The following is a 23,277-nucleotide window of genomic DNA, read 5'->3' on the forward strand; positions in this document are numbered from 1 at the left end:
TGAATGGCACATCGACATAGGCGCCAGTTAGGAAATCAATTCATCAAAACAAAGAGTAAAGTCATCATTTTCACGAGTTTTCATTCACAAACACCTGGGAAATAAATCTCATGTTCCCCATGCAATAACTCGAGGTGGTGAATGGATTTGAGCTTTCAGGTGAAACGTGGATTGTCAAAGTGAAAGCCAATCAGGCTGATTGTTTGATGTGTGGAACCATCGCGGCTTTGGATTTGTGTTTCCGAGGACAACGATTGTAAGCATTCACTCTCAAAGACCCAATCAATGTTGGCAATTACCGCGGCGACTCATGGTCAATTTGCAACTTATCTCTGTAATCGCAAAATCCACAACGAAAAGTCATAAACACTTAAAAGAAAAGAAATATGCTCAACACTTACTGAACTCACACGTATGATCGCAGCTCTGTACATTTTCAGACTGGAAGAAAAGCGTCAACAAGCTACGTTCGACGTCACATACAAGGTTGACGTGTTATCTCGAGCTACTGTGACGATGCTTTGTGGCCCGGAGTTGGATTCTAAACATTCGTCTCCCTGTGGGTTGGGGTGCATTTTGTTGCACAACCAAAATGATGACAAAAACGATGTTTGGTGGCTTGTCGTCAGACCAGCATTTTGTTGTTGGTCCTCGGGGAGCATATCGCCTTTTGTCTCATATTTATCAACCGCGGCCTTCGGCCTTGGTCGATAAAGATGAAACAAAAGACGATATGGTCCCCTTGGACCAACAAAAAAGCTGGTCTGTCAACAAGCCACCAAACATCTTATAAAGTTCCATTCTGCCCAGAAAACAGCTAGCCTGTGGATTCTTGCTGTGTGTTCACGCGGAAGGAGTATGTGTGGTGTCCCATGTTATTGAAAAAGGACACCGATTAAACAAACCAAGACCCTCTCTTCCAAAGTGAAATCTCTGACGTCAAAAACGAATTGTAAATGATATGATGGCATCACTTAAATACTGTAAAACAATTTCTAGAACAAATTTTGTCTCGGTGATAGCTACAAACACGTACTGTATTCAGTCAAATCAGCAGTAGAAATGTACTCGAAAGGTCACACCCAGGCTGTGCATGTATCTCATCTGTATTGTATATCATTAAAGCCTGAACTGAAGGTATTTTCAAGATGGTGTTCACTGGAAGGAAGGTACCTTTAAAACCACTTTGGTATGACTAACTTGTATTGTGTTCTAAATGTGCTCATTTTACAATAATTTCCCACACTAGATATAAAAAGAAAAGGCTAATTTTATCTTATTTTATTTTGAAGACCGGGACACAATGTACGGAAGTCTGTGTGCATCAGGAACGAGAATGAGAAGTGTTCTTTGGGTTCCGCGTAAGTGTGTTTTGGGAGGTGATATAGTGTGTGTGTGTGTGTGTGTGTGTGTGTGTGTGTGTGTGTGTGTGTGTGTGTGTGTGTGTGTGTGTGTGTGTGTGTGTGTGTGTGTGTGTGTCTGTGTGTCTGTCTGTGTGTGTGTCTGTGTGTGTGTCTGTGTGTGTGTCTGTGTGTGTGTCTGTGTCTGTGTGTGTGTGATTGTATTATGTGAGTGTATTGTGTGTCTACATTGATGATATTGTTACAAAGGTAAAGTTGTGATGTTAGTTTATTGTTCCATAATTTTTGTTATGAATTATATGCATTCAGTATTGATCTAATAATTTGTTTTATTCATAGTCATAATATGTAAAGCGAGGAGAGCACGGAACTCTGTGGTTCGCGCTTTATAAGTTATCATAATTAGTTGTAGTAGTAATAGTAGTAGTTGTAGTATAGTAGTAGAAGTAGCAGGTGTGTTTTTACATTTAGTCAAGTTTTGACTAAATGTTTTAACATAGAGGGGGAATCGAGACGAGGGTCGTGGTGTATGTGTGTGTGTGTGTGTGTGTGTGTGTGTGTGTGTGTGTGTGTGTGTGTGTGTGTGTGTGTGTGTCATGTGTGTGTGTGTGTGTCTGTGCGTGTGTGTGTGTAGAGCGATTCAGAGTAAACTACTGGACCGATCTTTATGAAATTTGACATGAGAGTTCCTGGGAATGATATCCCCGGACGTTGTTTCATTTTTTCGATAAATACCTTTGATGACGTCATATCCGGCTTTTTGTAAAAGTTGAGGCGGCACTGTCACACCCTCATTTTCAATCAAATTGATTGAAATGTTGGCACAGCAATCTTCGACGAAGGCCGGACTTTGGTATTGCATTTCAGCTTGGTGGCTTAAAAACTAATGAATGAATTTGGTCATTAAAAATCGGAATCTTGTAATTAAAATTATTTTGCTATTAAACGATCCAAAAATAATTTCATCTTATTTTTCGTCATTTTCTGATTCCAAAAACATATACATTTGTTATATTTGGATTACAAACAAGCTCTGAAAATTAAAAATATGAAAATTATGATTAAAATTAATTTTCCGAAATCGATTTAAAAACAATTTCATCTTATTCCTTGTCGGTCCCTGATTCCAAAAACATATAGATATGATATGTTCAGATTAAAAACAAACTCAGTAAGCTAAAAAGAATAGACATACAGAAAAGCGTGTTATCCTGCTCAGCACGACCACTATCGCACTATTCTGCATGGCTTGTCGATTTCACTGCCTTTGCCACGAGCGGTGGACTGACGAAACTACTAGTATGTGGTCTTGGTGAAAAAAGCAGTGCGTTCAGTTTCATTCTGTGAGTTCGACAGCTTGACTAAATGTTGTTATTTCGTGTGTGTGTGTGTGTGTGTGTGTGTGTGTGTGTGTGTGTGTGTGTGTGTGTGTGTGTGTGTGTGTGTGTGTGTCTGTGTGTCTGTGTGTCTGTGCGTGTGTGTGTGTAGAGCGATTCAGAGTAAACTACTGGACCGATCTTTATGACATTTTACATGTGAGTTCCAGGGTATGATATCCCCAGACGTTTTTTTTTTCTTTTTTTCGATAAATGTCTTTGATGACGTCATATTCGGCTTTTTGTAAAGGTTAAGGCGGCACTGTCACACCCTCATTTTTCAATCAAATTGATTGAAATTTTTGTAAAGCAATCTTCGACGAAGGCCGGACTTCGGTATTGCATTTCAGCTTGGTGGCTTAAAAATTAATAAATGACTTTGGTCATTAAAAATCTGAAAATTATAATTAAAAATTGTTTTTTATAAAATGATCCAAAATTACATTCATCTTATTCTTCATCATTTTCTGATTCCAAAAACATATAAATATGTTATATTCGGATTACAAACAAGCTCTGAAAATTAAAAATATAAAAATGATGATTAAAATAAAATTTTCGAAATCGTTTTAAAAACAATTTCATCTTATTCCTTGTCGGTTCCTGATTCCAAAAAACATATAGATATGATATGATTGGATTAAAAACACGCCCAGAAAGTTAAAACGAAGAGAGGTACAGTAAAACGTAGCGCTATGCTGCACAGCGCAACCGCTACCGCGCTAAACAGGCTCGTCACTTTTACCGCCTTTTGCACTAGCGGCGGACTACGGTCATTGTGAAAAAATGCAATGCGTTCAGTTTCATTCTGTGAGTTCGACAGCTTGACTAAATGTAGTAATTTCGCCTTACGTGACTTGTTTATTATTATTATTATCCTTAAATTAATGACAGATCGCTCAAAATCGTGAATGACTCGTTGGCCAGAAGTCTTGTATTCATGATACAGTCTGTGTATGTTCACACTTTCTCCCCGCAGTGCTATTTCTGGCAGTGTCCGAGGCGGCGCTGCCTAATCTGCCGGACTGCCAGAAGCTGGAGGACCATGTGCTTGACCACAGTGACCCCCGGTCAGTGTTTGGCACCACGCGGGAGATTGCCAGCAAGTCCACTCCGGTCAGGATAGGAACTCTCCGCAGCAAAGGGCCCATACCCACTCATCACTTTGCGACCAACATCCTCAAATCTATGGACAGGGTGGAGCCTATGAGAGTTTTTCCCTACGAAGGTTGGTTGTGATTTTCAATGTTTGTACAGACAAAAATGTCGTAATGCAGCAAATGGGCTTCACCATTGAGAATTAAAGCAATTTCGTGTGTGTGTGTGTGGGGGGGGGGGGAGATAAAGTGACATTGATCTGGCGCTAATTTTGTTTACAGGCCGATAATGGACAGGACGGACACACTTAGCTAGACCATGGCAATGGAGAATTTGGTCGAAGTTTGTTCAAATCAAAGTAAAATATATTTAAAGCCAATGGAGTTTGTACTCTCTGCCATGACAGACAATACGAACCGTTATGGAGCAACAGTCAGCTTAATACCAAAATGTTAATTCAGTTCTATCTATCTTTAATCACTGTGTGGTGTAGCTATCATGGACAAGCAAGGTATAGTGTGGGACGCCTACACGATGGAGAGATGGTACGACCCTGTGAGGACAGACCTGATGGAACAACAGTCAGCCTGGGAGCAAGGCAAACCCTGGGTCAAGCTTAACGACATGGGCACCAACCTCAAGCAGATGGTGTCCGGGCCTGATGGAAATCCGCTCGGCGTTTTTGAAGGTACGGTTTCTGAGGTCACCCTGGTAATAGTTTATGATGTCAGGTTCAGCCATTATCTGCTTTTCTTTGAGAATCTTGGATGAGATTTTTGTATATAAAAATGGGTTAAGATGGACTGTCATACATGGCTATTTTCATGTCCAAAGACAGTTCTTGCTAAGATTTGCAAATGTGTTGGAGTCTGCCATAGTACTACCACTCATGATACATGCAGTACAAAGTAAGATTAAAACACGCGAGTTCAGATTGCGAGCGGGTACGTTGTCATGTCGGAGACAGAATCTGATGTCGTGACTTTTGTTTTACAGGTTTTTAAAAGTGCAAGACATGCAGACTGCTAGTTGAGTAACTTACGCTGTTTCCGAGGGACATCGAGGATCGATCAAGAGTTTTCCCCCGGCAAAGAAATGTAGAGTCGCCCAGTAATTCAAGAGTCTCTTACGATTGCTCCTTCAGTGAACAATCGCTCTAAAATGACTGTTTCTGCCGGCCGGTTCAAGCGATGCCACTGTGCCGTCAATTGTTCAGCAACGTTATGTGGTGTTGCAGGGAACTCCGGTGTCCGGGTGGGAATTGCAGGAAGCCAGGAGCCAGAGCTGGTCGACTTTGGTGACCTGTATGCCAACTTCATGTTCCATGGAAATGGCGGGTCAATGGAGGTACGTTTTCCGTTTCGCGTTCAATCATCACAAATGCAATCTTCTGTGTCTTTTTTCAGTCACAAATAGAGAGAAAATAGCCATGAATACTATGATTTGCTTCGTGGGTGGGTGTGATGGTTGGTTGGTTGGTTGGTAGGTTGGTTCGTTCGTTGGTTGGTTGGTTTGTTCGTTCGTTCGTTCGTTCGTTCGTTCGTCGTTCCTTCGTTCGTTCGTTCCTTCGTTCCTTCGTTCGTTCGACGGTTCGTAGACCGGACGGATAACGTGTTTTTATGAGATGTAGGCGTTGTGGGATATTGTTTAAACCTCATTTGTATTGTGTTCCCTGCATTTTCATTTTCAGTACATTTAAAGCTTCACATTTGTGCATTTTGTTGAATATATTCATGTTTAATTTTTATTTTTTTTATTTGAACAGGTGCCCGTTGTCCGTGGCGCCACCCTGGCCACACACATCTTCAAGAACGCTGACCCCGTCATCAAGCCCTACTGTCTGTCCAGCATCAACGGTCAGCATGTCCAGTTTGAGTGTCCGATGGAGAGGTCAGGTACGTACGCCTACTGTTAAAAGATTGTTCTTTTACACTCCTCTCAGAGAAAAGTTAGTTAGAAGGTCGTTGTGCGAATAATGGCTTGACGATTTTGGCAAAACTGTAATTTTATAATGATGAACGAATTTCAAATACACACTGTTTATTCTGCTCACATTTAAACACGTTTACCAGCAACTTATTCCAGGGCAAACAGAAGAGCTAAGCAACCGTTATCTTGCACTCCTACATTTGCATCTTAAGATAAACCTGCAAATCATGAGGGCCAAGAAAAGTCGGGAGAACAATAATTTAGATTTTGTCGAATCTTCTTCTTCTTCTTCTGCGTTCTTGGGCTGAAATTCCAACGTGCACTCGTGTGGGGTTTTTGCACGAGTAGGTTATTACGTGCATGACCGTTTTTACCCCGTCATTTATGCAGCCATACGCCGCCGTCGAAACGATTCAGCGCAGACACCACCTCAGTTAAACTTGTTAGACTCACATGAACGTTGAACTGAGAGAAATTATTAAAATGAAATGGTAACCTATTCCTCTCAGCTGGTGACGGAGGATCCGGCTACCTGGAGGGTCACTGTCAAGGCAGCACGCTGAAGATTCTCCTGCACAGCTCCAAGTCCATGACAGACTTTAAGCACGTGCAGTGGGCGGCCATGCCTAGCGGACTGTGGGCCGGCAGTCACGGCATGCACACGTGCGACGATGCTCACTGTCGGCTGACTGACGGGGGGAAGACCGTAGAGATGACCATCCCGGACGCACATGGTAAGCTAGCTTACTTTACTGTTCGGTTTTTTTTCAAGATCTCACCCACTGTTACTTTGTTGCTTACACTTTGTTATACGTTGATTTGTTTTGTGGGTTGGTAGTTGGTTCATTCTTTTCCACGTTCATTCATTCTTTTCCACGTTCATTCATTCGTTCGTTCGTTCGTTCGTTCGTTCGTTCGTTCATTCGTTCGTTCGTTCGTTCGTTCGTTCGTTTGTTTGTTTGTTTGTTTGTTTGTTCCTTCCTTCCTTCCTTCCTTCCTTCCTTCCTTCCTTCCTTCCTTCCTTCCTTCCTTACAATAATACATGTCACAGAAATGCGTTCAAAAGTGGAACGTTTCTGCTTAGAGTGAAAGAAGTACAGCCTACCTTATTCCTCCAGGTGAGATGAGTTTCGCGATCAACTTGGTTGGTCACTACGTGTTGCCCTGGGACTGGGGCAATGCCCCCATGAAGACCACGTGTGGGGGTCGAGGTCGGCGAGGTGTGGGGGACATCTCACTGCAGGCCACGTGTAAGCCAGACAAGAGCTTGACCGTCACTGTCAACATGGCTGACGTTGGTATTAGTGGTGTGGACAAGGTGAGCGTGTCTGTCTGTCTATTTTCTCTCTGTCTGTCTGTGTTTTCTCTCTGTCTTTTTCTGCCTGTCTGCCTGTTTGTCTGCCTGCCTGTCAGCCTGCCTGTCTGCCTGTCTGTCTGTCTGTCTGTATGTATGTATGTGTAGCTGTCCGTCTTTCTGTCTGTCTGTCTGACTATTTGTCTGTCTGTCTGTCTGTCAATCTCTGTATGTCAGTGATTTCTCTCTGTCTTTTTCTCTCTGTCTTGGCTGTATATATGTTTGTTTGTTTGACTGTCTGTCTGTGGAGCTGTGCTTTCTGTCTGTCTGTGTCTGCCCGTCTGTCTCTTCGTTTTTCAGACTGTTTGCAGACTGTCACTGTCAACGTAAGCGTGCCTGTCTGTTTTATTGTCTGTCGGTTGGTCCGGCTGGCTGATATTTATTTTGCCAGTCAGCTGCGATGTTAAGGGTAAAATAAATAACCTCGTCATTATTACAAATCATCAGACTACTGTAGAACCAAAATTACTCTGTTCAACGGATATTTTGCAGTTTTGCGAGTGAAAAGCAGAGTGGACTAATAGGCTAATAAGATTTCATCAAAATTGACCTCCTGTGTAAAACAAATCCTTTAAAAAATGTTTCACCTGTTTTGTATTCTATAATCATCCCTTAGTCAGATCAAACAGAGTTGCTAATAGTCAGGGTAGGTAGGGATATTTTGGTTCAGATTCTTCCAAAAGCACCATATTTGGCCCAGAGGTCGCCCATGCCATACTGTTTCCATTTTTGCCGACTGCCAAGACGGGCGCCCCATGGGGACGCCATATTGGCAAAATCCAATATGGCCGCCGTCCGGGTTACATATTGATCACAGGTAAAAAAAACTAAAAATGCTAGAATCATAAATGATATCACATTTTAGGGTTTTTTGGGGTCAGGGAATCCGATTCAGATGTTATTTCAATGATCTGAGGTCAAAATCCAATATGGCCGCCATCCGGGTTACATATCGATCACAGGTAAAAAAAATAAAAGTGCTAGAATCATGATTGATACCACATTTTAGAGGTTTCCGGGGTCGGGGAATCCGATTCAGACGTTATTTCAATGATCTGAAGTCAAGTTTAACCCTTCAAGGTCACAAAAAGGTGCTATTGGAAGAATCTGAACCAAAATATCCCAAACACCTCTAATTATACCAAAAAATCAATGATTATTCAGGAACAATTTTAATTCAAATAATTCGGAGACATCTGTAGTGGCAAGACACTTTTTGCCGCTGTGTGCATTCAATACAGGATTATTATTACTATGCATATGTTCTGGCTGGCACTCTATGATTCCAGCAAGTCCTACTGGTCATCACCACCGTTTGCAGTGCTAGAGGACCGTCACATTTTCAGAGGACCGTGCATCGGACACTAACGCTGTTGCATTTGCACTCTATGATTCCAGTAACAAGTCCTACTGGTCATCACCACCGTTATTAACACACCCGCCTTCGCATTTGCAGAGGACCGTGCATCGGACACCGGCGCGGTTGCATTTGCACCTTCCCGTGCATGCCTTGAGGCAGCCACATTGCAAGAGAATGGCACATGCCAATGAAGCGTCGCTTAGAGTGGTCCATAGTGGTTGCCAGGTATTGGTGCCATCTTTGTGCCAGCCCCACTCACTGAAGTCAGGAATTTCCTGCTGGATTGAGGTGGCCTGACCCCAGTAGAAACTCGCCTGTAGTAGCGCTCGCTTTACATGCTGGAACAGTGCGGCTTGGGTAGGTGGAAGCTTTTCCAGCAGTTTGCATCCAGTGGAGAAGAGTTGATATCTGGCCGTGTTGACATCAGCTGCACTGCACCCCTTGCTGTACATGACTATGACAAAGCGTTCGAGGCGCTGCATATGCACAGACTCAAGACTGAAGAGGTCAGGGTCATGCGGGAGAGCCACTAGTGTGTCGGTGAGATCCGGTATGCTTGTCCATGCTGCCCATGCTGTCTTCTTGCCACATCCAAGAAATTGTGAAGTCGTGTCGCACCCCGTTAAGCTGTGAAAGAGGGGTAGTGCCAAGGATTTTGACGGGCCAAGGTCAGAGTAGATTGTATGGACTGGTATGTCACGGTAGTTTTTACCAGTACCGAAGCCCACCCAGAGCTCTGATAGGCCCAGGGACTCGAAGAACCGGATTGTCAAAACTACGACATCGCTGTCCACAGTGCGAACAAAGGCTGTTGTATGACCCTGCTTTGCTGCATGTGCCAGATGCAGGAGGATCCTGGTGTCCGCCTCGGAATGGTTGCACGGCTGAAGTGTTGTGAGGTCACAATACTTGTTGGAGAGCACGGTCTCGAAGCGGGTACTCAGGAGCAGCTTTCCGTCCATGTCAGCCTTGGAGATCTGTGTGGTGATGAAAGAGAACAGCTCCTTTTTGTTTTCCTCATTTTTCAGGAATCCGCTGTTCCAGTCACGCTTCGGGATTGGAGTACTGCCATCACCGACTCTTGTCCGTGGGCCATTTCCACGTCGTTGCTGTGTGAGCGCTTTGAGGTTATTTTCCTCTGGGTAATTATCCCATATGGCGTCAATGCGTTCGGTACTGCTTGTGATTTGGGCCTCCAGATATGGTACAATGTGGAGTGACACATACTCGCTGAATGTATTTGCTGTTGTGGGTCGCACCATGTGGATAACAGCTGCCATGTCCAACACCACGATTGTGGCTTGTTTGGCAGCATCTGCGCGGCCAGTGGGTGCATTGAGGCACTTAAGAATGTCTGATTTTGTCCCTGATCGCAGCAACCCTCGATCCGCCAGGCTCGGTGGCTCTCTCTGATTTTCGAACCGAAAGAAGTCTGTCATGTCGGCATCGGGACGTGACTGGAGTGAGAGAAAAAGTTGTGTGATTAACATCATGTTCTGCCTCTGGACGCCGCTGTCCTTTGTACCTTTTTTCTTATTGGGGTCAGGTCGGTTGGCGAAGGTTAGCATGTTATTCCGCTTGATTGAATCAGTTACTGATACTGAAGCCTTTTCCAATCTGTCCATGACATATGCTGCATGCAGGGTTTGGCCAGTTTCACCGATTTGAGATAGAGAATCAGTAACGGCTTGTTCCATGACATTGTGTGTATCGAGTGCTATGAGCTCATGACTTGTAACAAGGAAAGGATTGCCCAGCTGCTCTACCACCTTGATGAACGCTTGTACATCCTTTTGAAACTTTAACTGCAAGCTGTGTCCTTCCTCGTGGTGAGCGGTGGATGGCAATGGTGGGTCATTGACGGCCTCAAACTCCTCAACTACCCGCGTGCAGTCAGGTCCGGCCAGCATAAACAGTGTAAGAGCTTAGGGGTTCTCATAAAGTCCAACAGCTCCACCGTGTGTCTGGAGGTTTTTGTTGGACTGTTCATGGGCTTGGTCCTTGGCCATGAGGCTGAACTTTCTGGCTTTTTACAGTGTCGATGAGGGGTAAACTTGACTTCAGATCATTGAAATAACATCTGAATCGGATTCCCCGACCCCGAAAACTTCTAAAATGTGGTATAATTCATGATTCTAGCACTTTTAGTTTTTTTACCTGTGATCGATAAGTAACCCGGATGGCGGCCATATTGAATTTTGACCACAGATCATTGAAATAACATATGAATCGAATTCCCCGACCCCCCAAAAACCTAAAATGTGATATCATTCATGATTCTAGCCCTTTTAGTTTTTTTACCAGTGAACAATATGTAACCCGGACGGCGGCCATATTGGATTTTGCCAATATGGCGGCCCCATGGGGCGCCCGTCTTGGCAGTCGGCAAAAATGGAAACAGTATGGCATGGGCGACCTCTGGGCCAAATATGGTGCTTTTGGAAGAATCTGAACCAAACAACCCCTATAAATCCCTACCAAACCTGACTATAACAATTGTCCCATACTAGCTATGTTTTTAAAACCGTTAATCCGAGCCTTGTCGCTCTTGTGTCCGTAGCATTTTGTTCAACAATTCTCTTTGGCTTTCTCCCGTTGATCCAGATTCAATGGGCCGTGGACTCCAAGGGTGTGTGGCATGACGGCTTCGTCCCTGGTATGCATGGGTGTGACGCCTCCAAGTGTTCTAAGCAAGGCAACACCATCACCATCCACACTCACGCTCCTAACAACAACTATGAGTAAGCTTATGTCTTGCTCATTATGGATTGCCCTTGTTATCAAGATGTAGGTTAAGCATACACGAAGAAATAAATGGGTAGCGCCGTTGTTTATGACAGCTCGCTTTCCAACGAAAGAAAGGAACCCTAATTTTCATAAGGGTTTGGCTGGTTGGTTGTTTGTTTTTCATGTCCCTTTAACTTTCATGAAATTTTAACCTCGTAGGGCTTTCTCGGGTCATCGTACGATGATTCGTGTAAACATTATGTCCTGATCTAAATGGGCACTGTTCCGAGTAGGGGTCCATTACGAAGGGTATTCAATTCCAGGCAATGACTGCGGTATTGTCCTATACACGTGCTGATTGAAATTCATCTTTCTCACAAAGTCCATCAGAAATATCTGATGACTATATAATGGTTCGTAAAGATTCACCAGTGAAAAAACAAAACCTTAAAGTACGATCATATGCACGGAGAATGGCGGTGATATCAACTAAACTATCATTGAAAAGGCCTTTATAATCTAGGTTCAGGGGTCATTGAACGGGCCCTTCTTGAAGTCAACCTCTCCTTGCTTTGCAGACTGGCGGTGATATCAAGAAGCCCTAAACTATCATTGAAAAGGCCTTTATATAGCTATTCTGATGAACACGTGGGGGAATTCGGGGGCTGTGATTGGATGGTCTCTTCCGATCATCAAAGCATAATGCTACGGAAGTCGGCCATTTTTCTCAATATCCAAAAGCATATTGTCAATAACAAAGACGCATGGTTCCGGTTTACCCACCTGTACCACACGATGTTTCACTGATCGACAACAGCATACACTGACAACTTGAAATTCTTCTCGGGAATGTTTTTCAGCTTTACAAATGTCGATAGCATACCCTTTTCTGCTAACTTCCCGATGAAACAGGACTAAACCTATTATTTTCTGTCCCTAAACACCACAAAATGCCCAAAGTCGAAAGATGTAGTACAAACATGGAGTACAACGGAACAGCCGTTTTTGTGTGCCTGTGAGCTTAGTTCACAGTTGCCGACTGACACAAACTTTCGCATTCGGCTTTTCTTATCTCGTAACTCCACACTAAATTCCCCACTTCCCCTCTGAAGTATTGATGTACAACCCATGGCACTAACATTCATGTAGTCGTTTATAACTGAGGTTGAAAAATTCGCTTCATGACGACACAAATATAAATGCCATTCACCCAAACTGAAAACGTCGCTGCCGTCTGCTCGCTTTGTACGGATTAGCTGTTCTCTTTTCCTCCCCTTGTTGCATCCTAGTTCTTCAGTTGTTTCTAGTTTTCCGTTGATGTTGTGTTTTGGTCTTCTTCATAAGTAGTCTTGTTTAAAATTAAAAAAACTCAAACTTCTTTTTGTTGTATACGAATGAACTAATACAAAACTGTTTAACAGCTGTGTTGTCAAATCGAGGTTTTTTTCCAAAGTCAGTGTGGCGCCTGCGCAAAACTAATGCGCATAAGAAACGGCGTCTGCTATCAAAACCTGAGATCAACGCATCGACGCAAAAACTGTCATTTTGTAAGTTTGGAACAACAAATAAAGGTCAGAACAGCTATATAATCGCTATTGTATTTTCAGCGTACCAATAGGGTCCGATATTTAGACTCGAACAAGTATAATGCGACTCGTCTTCGACTCGTCGGCATTATACTTGTCTCGTCTAAATATCGGACCCTATTGCTACGCTGAAAACACAATAGCTGTTAATAATCTAGGTTCAGGTCACTAAAAGAGCCCTTCTTGAAGTCAACCTCTCCTTGCTTTGCAGACTGGCGGTGATATCAAGAAGCCCTAAACTATCATTGAAAAGGCCTTTATAATCTAGGTTCAGGTCACTGGACTGGCCCTTCTTGAAGTCAACCTCTCCTTGCTTTGCAGACTGGCGGTGATATCAAGAAGCCCTAAACTATCATTGAAAAGGCCTTTATAATCTAGGTTCAGGTCACTGGACGGGCCCTTCTTGAAGTCAACCTCTCCTTGCTTTGCAGAGTGGCGGTGAACATCATCGGAGTGACCACTCTCCCTATCCAGAACTGGCTGTCACAACCCTTCCGTGGTACTTGTGACGGCTCCACCATTGGTACCGGGGGTTCCCACACAGGCGGAGGGGGCTCCCACCCTAATACCCCCACCCAGCCACCCTCGAACACCCATCAGACCGTTAACCTTAACGCCAACACTAAATTCCTCATGGAACTGAACGAACCGGGTGGTAGTCTACCCGGCCAGACCCGAAAGTTTGTGCTGTACTTCTCTCATCCCGTCCAAGCCAGGGTGGATGCGTCTTCCAGTGAGGTCCACTTCCACCTGGTTAGCGGAGGTCATTATAATGGAATCGTCCAGATCGGGTACCTTGGGGCTGGTCACAGGGGTGACACGTCCAAGAATAATTATCTGGATAAATATCACGGACGTTACTCGTACAAACCCATGGCGAGCTCGTGTGTGAGCGAATCTCGGAACACGGCGTATCTGAATTTTGACTGGAACGCTGTGGATTCCAGTGGACATGGTACTGGTGGAGATCTGCTTATGACCACACTTCCGCATCAGGTGAGCTGAAAAGAGGATCAGGGTGAAAGCGTGAGGAAGTTTGTGTGTGTGTTCGCGTGTGATTGTGCGTGCGTGCGTGCGTGCGTGCGTGCGTGCGTGTGTGTGTGTGTGTGTCTGTGTGTGTGTCTGTGTGTGTGCGCGCTTCTTACCTGAGTTAGCCTCTGGTGGGTCTCTTAAGGGCGTGAGAGGAAGAGCGAAGACATTTGATGCAAGAGAGAGAGAGAGAGAGAGAGAGAGACAGACAGACAGACAGACAGAGAGACACAGAGAGAGACAGAGACAGGCAGACACAGAGAGAGACAGACAGAGAGAGAGACAGAAAAAAAGAGAGAGAGACAGAGAGAGACAGAGACACAGAGAGAGAGATTCAATGTAAGCCTATGAGGTAGTATTTTCTTCTGCCGCACAAGAAATCGACAGTCAACAGTTGTCTTCAAGCACTTTCCCTGTTTCTCTTTCCACAGGCATTGCTGCTAAGAAAGCACGCCGCCAGCCACCTGTCCGACTCGCTCTACGGCTTTCAGACCTACGAGGGCAACAGCTGGCTGCTGGAATACGACGTCCCCCACACCCCCGTGGACCCCGACACGGCCGCCGTCAACAGAGTCAAGCACAACGCAGCTCACAAAAATGTAAAGCAACCATATTCTTTGGGCGAAGTCCACTTCGCGAAGTCCACTTCACGAAGCTCGCTGGAGTTTTTTTGTTAAGGCGGTCCTTGATTGAGCCGGAAGTCGACTTTGCGAAGTCTTTTCACAGTAAACTAAGTGCTTAACTCCGTACGGCCAGCTTCGCGACGTATCCTACGCGTAGTCGACTTCGCGAAGTCTTTTCACAGCAAACTAAGTGCTTAACTTCGTACGGCCAGCTTCGCGACGTATACTACCCGTAGTCGACTTCGTGAAGTCTTTTCACAGTAAACTAAGTGCTTAACTTCGTACGGCCAGCTTCGCGACGTATACTACGCGTAGTCGACTTCGTGAAGTCTTTTCACAGTAAACTAAGTGCTTAACTTCGTACGGCCAGCTTCGCGACGTATACTACCCGTAGTCGACTTCGTGAAGTCTTTTCACAGCAAACTAAGTGCTTAACTTCGTACGGCCAGCTTCGCGACGTATACTACCCGTAGTCGACTTCGTGAAGTCTTTTCACAGTAAACTAAGTGCTTAACTTCGTACGGCCAGCTTCGCGACGTATACTACCCGTAGTCGACTTTGCGAAGTCTTTTCACAGTAAACTAAGTGCTTAACTCCGTACGGCCAGCTTCGCGACGTATCCTACGCGTAGTCGACTTCGCCCAGTTAAGTTGAGACTTAAACAAGACTGCACGAAGTCTTCGCTAAGTCGACTTTGGGCTCAATAGACGAATTCCGAAAATAACTGTCGGGTTTGTGAGGGTTGGTTGTGAAAGGGTGAATACCCTTGCTTTCACTTGGACAAACATTGGAGGGACCAATCACTGGCGAAGGGTGTGTCTGAAACACGTGGACAGGAGCACGTGTATACCTATTTGTCCGAGGATAAGCAAGGGTATTCACTCTTTCACAACCCATGCAAACCCGACAGAGTTATCATTCCGAACATCGTCTATCAAGGACAGCCTTTAAGGAAGTTGTTTTAAATCTTAACATTTTTTAGGCTTTTACACGAGGTAAAAACATTCCTCGACTAATAGGCACAGTCCTTCTGGTGTGTGAGTGTGCGTATGTGCATAGGTACGTGCATAAGTGCGTGCGTGCGTGAGTGAGTGTGTGTGTGTGTGTGTGTGTGTGTGTGTGTATGTGTGTGTGCGTGCGTGCGTGCGTGTGTGCGTGCATGCATGCGTGTTTGTGTATACTTAAAAAATCTCGTCCTTTCCGTATGTGTCAGGACATTCTGGCAGCCATAGATCGTGACGCGAAGAACCAGAATCTGGCCGCCATCTGCGCGCACTCGGACAGTTACAATGTGGGCAAAGCCATTGGTCTCACTGCACGCCTTGCTTCTATTTCAAGGTCAGTTTAATTATATACGATACTAGTACATGCACAGCAACGTCGTTGGTGGTGGTGGTGGTTGGTTTTGTTGTTGTTTTTTCCTTTGCCAGTCGTTCTTCAAAAACCAAAGTGTGTGCCAACTTCTTTCCTTAGTTCGTTTACTTTCATTATATTTACCGCAGGGCGTTCGGCACGAATCACTACCAGCAGCTGGACACACAGATTGTCGGATGTCTCAACAAGTGGCTCAGAATTGATGGTAAGAAACCATTCATTGCCCATGGTGTTACTCTCAACTCCATCCACTCACACTTAAGTTGTACTTTGTCATTAGACGCTATTTGTATGCAAGCTATTACATTTTCCACAGGTCGAGACAGTCAGTGAACAATGACTTTCGAGATCTATGGAAAATGTTAGATTTTTGTCAAAAATACAAATGGCATTATGTATCGATCGTATTAGTTTTGTATTTTTAAGACTGAACGCACACAAAGTACTCTTTCGTTATTTACAATGACAAAGACAGACTCTCTCTCTCTCTCTCTCTCTCTCTCTCTCTCTCTCTCTCTCTCTCTCTCTCTCTCTCTCTCTCTCTCTCTCTCTCTCTCTCTCTCCTTGCTTCTTTCTCCCTCCCTTCCTCTCCCATTCTCCCGGCCCTCTCTCTCTCTTTCTTTCGCCCTCCCTTTCCTCTCCCCTCTCTCTCCCCCCTTCTTTCTCTCTCTACCCAGGCCCTCTCTCTCTCTCTCTCTCTTTCTTTCGCCCTCCCTTTCCTCTCCCCTCTCTCTCCCCCCTTCTTTCTCTCTCTACCCAGGCTCTCTCTCTCTCTCTTTCTTTCGCCCTCCCTTTCCTCTCCCCTCTCTCTGCCCCCTTCTTTCTCTCTCTCTACCCAGGCCCTCTCTCTCTCTTTCTTTCGCCCTCCCCTTCCTCTCCCCTCTCTCTTCCCCCTTCTTTCTCTCTCTCTACCCAGGCCCTCTCTCTCTCTCTTTCTTTCGCCCTCCCTTTCCTCTCCCCTCTCTCTTCCCCCTTCTTTCTCTCTCTACCCAGGCCCTTTCTCTCTCTTTCTTTCGCCCTCCCTTTCCTCTCCCCTCTCTCTTCCCCCTTCTTTCTCTCTCTACCCAGGCCCTCTCTCTCTCTTTCTTTCGCCCTCCCTTTCCTCTCCCCTCTCTCTCCCCCCTTCTTTCTCTCTCTACCCAGGCCCTCTCTCTCTCTTTCTTTCGCCCTCCCTTTCCTCTCCCCTCTCTCTCCCCCCTTCTTTCTCTCTCTACCCAGGCCCTCCCTCTCTCTCTTTCTTTCGCCCTCCCTTTCCTCTCCCCTCTCTCTTCCCCCTTCTTTCTCTCTCTACCCAGGCTCTCTCTCTCTCTCTCTTTCTTTCGCCCTCCCTTTCCTCTCCCCTCTCTCTCCCCCCTTCTTTCTCTCTCTACCCAGGCCCTCTCTCTCTCTCTTTCTTTCGCCCTCCCTTTCCTCTCCCCTCTCTCTTCCCCCTTCTTTCTCTCTCTACCCAGGCCCTCTCTCTCTCTTTCTTTCGCCCTCCCTCTCTCTTTCTTTCGCCCTCCCTTTCCTCTCCCCTCTCTCTTCCCCCTTCTTTCTCTCTCTACCCAGGCCCTTTCTCTCTCTTTCTTTCGCCCTCCCTTTCCTCTCCCCTCTCTCTTCCCCCTTCTTTCTCTCTCTACCCAGGCCCTCTCTCTCTCTCTTTCTTTCGCCCTCCCTTTCCTCTCCCCTCTCTCTCCCCCTTCTTTCTCTCTCTACCCAGGCCCTCTCTCTCTCTCCTCTCTCTTTCTTTCGCCCTCCCTTTCCTCTCCCCTCTCTCTTCCCCCTTCTTTCTCTCTCTACCCAGGCCCTCTCTCTCTCTTTCTTTCGCCCTCCCTTTCCTCTCCCCTCTCTCTTCCTCCTTCTTTCTCTCTCTACCCAGGCCCTCTCTCTCTCTTGATACTGTTGTTCACATATACCCTTGATACTGTTGTTCCCATATACCCTTGATACTGTTGTTCACAGATACCCTTGACAGCATGTGGAAGTTCCGCTACGATATGGTGTGGGGCGGTCTGTTCCTGAAAGCCACTAACGGAGAGGTGAACTTTGGTACGGACTACGGCTTCCCTTTCTACAACGATCATCACTTTCATCTCGGATACTTCCTCTACGCTGCTGCCTACTACGCCAAACACCACAGTGACTGGGGACACGGTGAGTTGTGTTCATCACGATGTAAAATGTAGTCTCTTTCTTCGATAGTGGATAGTACCGACTTTCCCCAGTAAACGATGATGTTCAACACTGCAGATCTATCCAGGGTTTCACGCGGAATAAGAGCACCCTTTCACTTGGAAATATACCAAAAATCATAGCATGGCTGCGTTCTTAGCAGTGTGGTCACTTCTTGCTGATTGAAAAATCAGGGCTCCACAAACTGTGCGTCCCTGCATCCTATACGCACTAATAATAATAATAATAATAATAATAATAATAATAATAATAATAATGCATAATAGGTATATAGCGCATGTATCCAGGGTTTAACCCTGCTCACTACGCACTAGAAGCCAAAAAACCCACGTACTAAACATTTTTGAAGGGAGTCCCGTGGCACGGCTAACTTGAAAAGAGCGGGTCCTGGGACGCACCAAATGTGTGTTATCATGCGTACTGTCGGTACTGATGTAATCGTCGGCTAGCTTCCAAACAGAATGGACAAGAACGTACACTTTGCTGGATTTCGAAGACGAGGAAATGTCCTGCCGGAGTTCTAGCGACCCAACTTTACGGAGTTCATTAAACCGATATATAATACGACACAAAACAGTTTTGTGAAGGTCTCACAGAACTGCCAAAAGTCCTCCCGTTTTTGGGCCCCTCTAAAATTCCACTTAAATGGGAGTCCCGGGACTCTCTTGGTAGAGAGTCGACAGGGAGCCCGGGAATGTAGCTGATTGACGTTGGTGACACTTACAACACTGGGGTTTTTTGCAGCCCACAAGGACCGTCTGTACTTCTTGGCACGTGATGTCGGAAACCCCAGTCACCGTGACCCACATTTCCCCGTGGTGCGACACCAGGACTTTTACTACGGCTTCTCCTGGGCCTCCGGGGTCGCTCCTGGGGAGAGACAAGAAGAGTCTGCTTCTGAGGTACCGTACACTTCCCTCCTGCTTGTAATTGGAAATGAATCCGACTAAACAAACCAAGAAGTTTTTCTTCATGTCAAATCTCTGCCATCAAAAGCGAAACAAAGTTGGAGAAGACGTCCTAATGCAAAGCATGGCGCTTAGTAAAAGTTCTGTCACTTATACTTGTGTACATGTCTTCCGAGGAATTGACAAAGAGAATAAAGTTCATTCTCATAATTATTAGGCCATTAATGATACTAAAAATAAATACGTGTTACATGTCTGTGTAAAAAACATTTTCTTTCAAAAGGTTGAAAAGTTAATACCGTACAATCAAAAAAATATTCTAAAATGTTGTAAGAAAGTGTGAGCTTAGTAGTAATCAAGCCATGTATTCGCATAATATGCGAAATCTGTATTTTGTGTACAGAGCATCAACTGCTACCACGGCCTGGCAGCTCTAGGGGACGCACTGGGGGACCCTTACCTCAAACACACCGGTCAGCTTCACCTTGCCATGGAGATCGCCTCCGTCAGGGAATACTGGCAGGTAAGGCACTGGACATCAGACTGACCATGCAGTGTGACGATATTGGAACAAAGGTGAAGACATAATTATGTGCCTGAAGTGGAAGAGGAGCAGTCCTGATGAAATGCCACCTTGTGATAAATAATTATATGAAAAGACGGTTGAACAGAGAATAATCAAATTAATTAACCAATTTATTAATGGAGGATGAAAGTTGTTTACACATTGAAATGCTTCTTACACAACTTGGAAGCTACTTTCAGCTGTCAAGGCAAAGACAAAAGTACAATGTTCCGATTCACGACCGACCCTTTTTGTCGCCTGACCCTAGAACAAATTTTCACCCTCAACATTTTTATTTTTGATGACAAAACTCGATTTTACAGACAAAGTAAAGTTACTCAGCTCGCGCGATTTCCTGCCAATAAAAAGGCACGAGCGTCTGTGTAAATAAGTTTAAAACAAAAACTTCAACCAAAAAAAAAGAAGAAAGAAAAAGAAAGAACCCGACATACATACAGACCCAATTTTTTTGTTTTGTTTGTGGCAACAGTGTTGAACAAGAATTTGTCATCGGAAACAAGCCTTTGTTTTTCCCAACGGTAAGATTTATAGCAATGTGAGAAGAGAGCAAGAGAACACGAATTTTTTCCGCCATATAGCATTACAGCCATCGGTATTTGTCCTGGTGTGGAAACGCTCATACATCCATACACATGTGTCTTCCTGTGTGGCAGGTGCGCGCGCACAACAAAAAGCACTTCCCCCCGATGCTACAGAAGAACGGCGTGGTTGGGCAGATAGCGGAAGGGGCGTGGTACGTCTACACGCTCGACTGGCCGTGCGACCCCAACCGTTTCCCCATGCGTCACGCCTGTCTGGTCGGCATTCAGGTCATCCCCATCACCGCCGTGTCCAAGTACTGGGTGGATAAGGTATGTGTCAACCGGTCTAGCGATGACGGGTTCAAACCCGGCTGCTGGACGGGCACGGGTTTACTTTTGTCCAAACTCCGAGACGGTATCCTGGCCTTTATGTGTAATTTACAGAAATGTTAGGACTGAGTTTGACAAATAAGCTTGATTTACTGAATTCTGAAATATAAAGTTACGACGTCATAACGCTTTTGGAGACCAGGGCTGAGGTGCACGAAGCGAAAGGTTGTGCCACCCAAACGGGTGAGAACAAACCGCGGGGCCTGATTCGTTGAAACCACAACAAATCTTAATTTCAACCAATCAAATACAGCGGCTGGCTCCCACCGGGTTGGTAACTTTCTTGTGTACCTTATCCCTGGCTTCCTGATTCAGAACTCGCCTTGCATGGTGTTTAACTGCCGATCCACAGAGAAAAACCGCACGACCCACACGGTGGTGTCGCTGTTTACGTTAGGAATGGAATGTACTGCAAGCCTCGGTTCGGCCTTCATCTAAATATTGTTATACTTTTGAACATAACAATAATAACTATGTTAAAACATAAATATTGATATTAACGTCATCCCGTTGTAGGAGTGGGCAGGCAGTATCCGTGACGTGTGTGAACGAGCCATCAATCCCAAGCTGGACAAAGACTACGGCCGCCACGACACCAATGACCATGACTTCAGGACACTTAACTCGGTAAATCTCGAACCGCTAACCTTAGTTTGCATATCTTAGCGTACAACCACCTCATGTCCCAAATAGATTCTTATTCTGGGGACAAAAATAGACATTTAGCATAGCATAGTTTGCATGATCTGGTTGAGTGTACAAAAGTGTTATTTGCTTGTGAATGTTAATTTTGCAGATTGACACTAGTGGTTTTTAAGAAATTCATTCATTGAAAAAGTCCCGCTCCTCTCTCCCCCACTCAAGTCCTTCTCAAACGTTTGTCTTTTGATTCTCTGTGCCCACAGGGCTGGCAGGCGTTCTGTTACGCAGCCATGGCCCCTCTGGACAGTAGTCATCAGAGCCAAGCAGCAGACTACGTGCGTAACAAACGTCCCCAGGAACTGGTCGGAGGCACGGGGGCTGCCAGCACGCTGCTCTTCATCTACGGATCCACTTAATTCCTATCGGAGATATACATGTCCTTGTGAAGGATGGATGAACATTTTGCGTTGCGTAATAGATATTATCAATAACCAGAAATGTGTCATTGTATAGCTGTTGTTTTTACTTTTATCTTTAAAACAAGCCGCGGAAGGCGAAATTACTACATTTAGTCAAGCTGTGGAACGCACAGAATGAAACTGAACGCACTGCATTTTTTCACAATGACTGTAGTCCGCCGCTCGTTCAAAACGCAGTGAAACTGACGAGCCTGTTAAGCGCGGTAGTCGTTTCGCTGTGCTGCATAGCACGCTTTTCTGTAACTCTCTTCGTTTGAACTTTCTGAACGTGTTTTTAATCAAAACATATCATATCTATATGTTTTTTGAAACAGGATTTGACAAGAAATAAGATATAATTGTTTTTAAATCAACTTCGGAAATTTGATTTTAATTATAATTTTAAGACTTTTAATTTTCAGAACTCGTTTTTAATCCGAATATAACATATTTATATGTTTTTTGAATCATAAAATGATGAGAAATAAGGTGAACGTAAATTTGGATCGTTTTATAAAAAATAATTTTAATTACAATTTTCAGATTTGTAATGACCAAAGTCATTCATTAATTTTTAAGCCACCAAGCTGAAATGCAATACCGAAGTCCGGCTTTTGTCGAAGATTGCTTTACAAAAACTTCAATCAATTTGATTGAAGAATGAGGGTGTGACAGTGCCGCCTCAACTTTTACAAAAAGCCGGATATGACGTCATCAAAGACATTTATCCAAAAAATGAAAACAGAGTCTGGGGATATCATACCCAGGAACTCTCATGTAAAATGTCATAAAGATCGGTCCAGTAGTTTACTCTGAATCGCTCTACACACACACACGCACAGACAGACAGACAGACACACACACACACACATACACCACGACCCTCGTCTCGATTCCCCCTCTATGTTAAAACATTTAGTCAAAACTTGACTAAATGTAAAAAAGTAAATGAGCCCGGCCTTGGAAACGTTCTTTGAGTTGAGCTTCGTTTCTCTCTGTGTTTTTTTGTTCTTCGTATAAATTATTTAATCGTACGCGTATAACATCACTAACAACAACACCTTGCTGTGTCTGGTATTACAACAACAACAACAACAACAACAACAACAACAACAACAACAACAACAACAACGGAGTGTCACTTCATCCAAAAGATATAAATACTTCCAGCGAAATGCATACCTCAGCTCCATCACTGCTCATCCATCCAGGAAAAAATGAAGTCTTTTTTGTGTGCAAATACAACACATTGAAATTTATTTGCTTTCACTGATCCAAAACAAAATGTAGAAAGAACAAACATGCAATAATATGAATAAGTACGACTTCGTGTATATTTAATGAAAATTAGATTGTTCACGTTTGATTTTAGTATGGATCATTTGTTCGTGTTTGTCCTCGTCTTGATACTGGACGGACACTTGTTGATGAAAAAACATTTGGGGTGTCCAGGACACACGGAAGGCTTTCTTGTTGATTAATATATTTATTTGTAACATATATCACAGCTGAGCTTTTTTCCAAAGATATAAACAACATATAAGAAAAATAAAATATAAGAAACTTGGCAGGAAGTAACAGCATCACAGGCACTTCACTGACAAATGATTGCCCTCACACAAAAAAACACCTAACATCTCAAATAATAAAGCATCACAGCAGAAGAAGAACAACGAAAGAGAAGGTAAGACGAAGTATGTGTAAATGCCATCACAGAAAACTAATAACAATATGAAAACTCGCACAGACAACAAATAACTACTTTTTTAACAGCAACAATATC

General features: G+C 44.4%; 1 protein-coding gene across 1 annotated transcript; it reads left to right on the forward strand.

Annotated features, from left to right (window-relative positions):
* The first annotated feature begins 1,260 nt into the window (after positions 1-1,260).
* LOC138958962 (uncharacterized) lies at positions 1,261-21,557 on the forward strand. The gene is made up of 18 exons (XM_070330315.1): positions 1,261-1,361; positions 3,717-3,965; positions 4,329-4,523; positions 5,073-5,182; positions 5,601-5,730; positions 6,274-6,498; positions 6,883-7,082; positions 11,083-11,219; positions 13,223-13,787; positions 14,252-14,419; positions 15,657-15,781; positions 15,946-16,022; positions 17,759-17,950; positions 18,734-18,891; positions 19,301-19,420; positions 20,137-20,334; positions 20,911-21,021; positions 21,300-21,557. The coding sequence occupies exons 1-18, from the start codon at positions 1,304-1,306 to the stop codon at positions 21,450-21,452; spliced, it is 3,171 nt and encodes a 1,056-aa protein (XP_070186416.1). The 5' UTR covers positions 1,261-1,303; the 3' UTR covers positions 21,453-21,557.
* The last annotated feature ends 1,720 nt before the right edge of the window (positions 21,558-23,277 follow it).

The sequence above is a fragment of the Littorina saxatilis genome, linkage group LG2 (genome assembly GCF_037325665.1).
Source record: "Littorina saxatilis isolate snail1 linkage group LG2, US_GU_Lsax_2.0, whole genome shotgun sequence".
NCBI lineage: Eukaryota > Metazoa > Mollusca > Gastropoda > Littorinimorpha > Littorinidae > Littorina > Littorina saxatilis.

What these genes read in the sequence shown, in the direction of transcription:
- LOC138958962 (XM_070330315.1), top strand. Translation starts at nt 1,304, where the DNA reads ATGTACGGAAGTCTGTGTGCATCAGGAACGAGAATGAGAAGTGTTCTT. An exon ending in AAGTGTTCTTTGGGTTCCGC is followed by an intron (nt 1,362 to 3,716) that starts GTAAGTGTGTTT and finishes TTCTCCCCGCAG; the next exon opens with TGCTATTTCTGGCAGTGTCC. An exon ending in CCAAGTACTGGGTGGATAAG is followed by an intron (nt 20,335 to 20,910) that starts GTATGTGTCAAC and finishes ATCCCGTTGTAG; the next exon opens with GAGTGGGCAGGCAGTATCCG.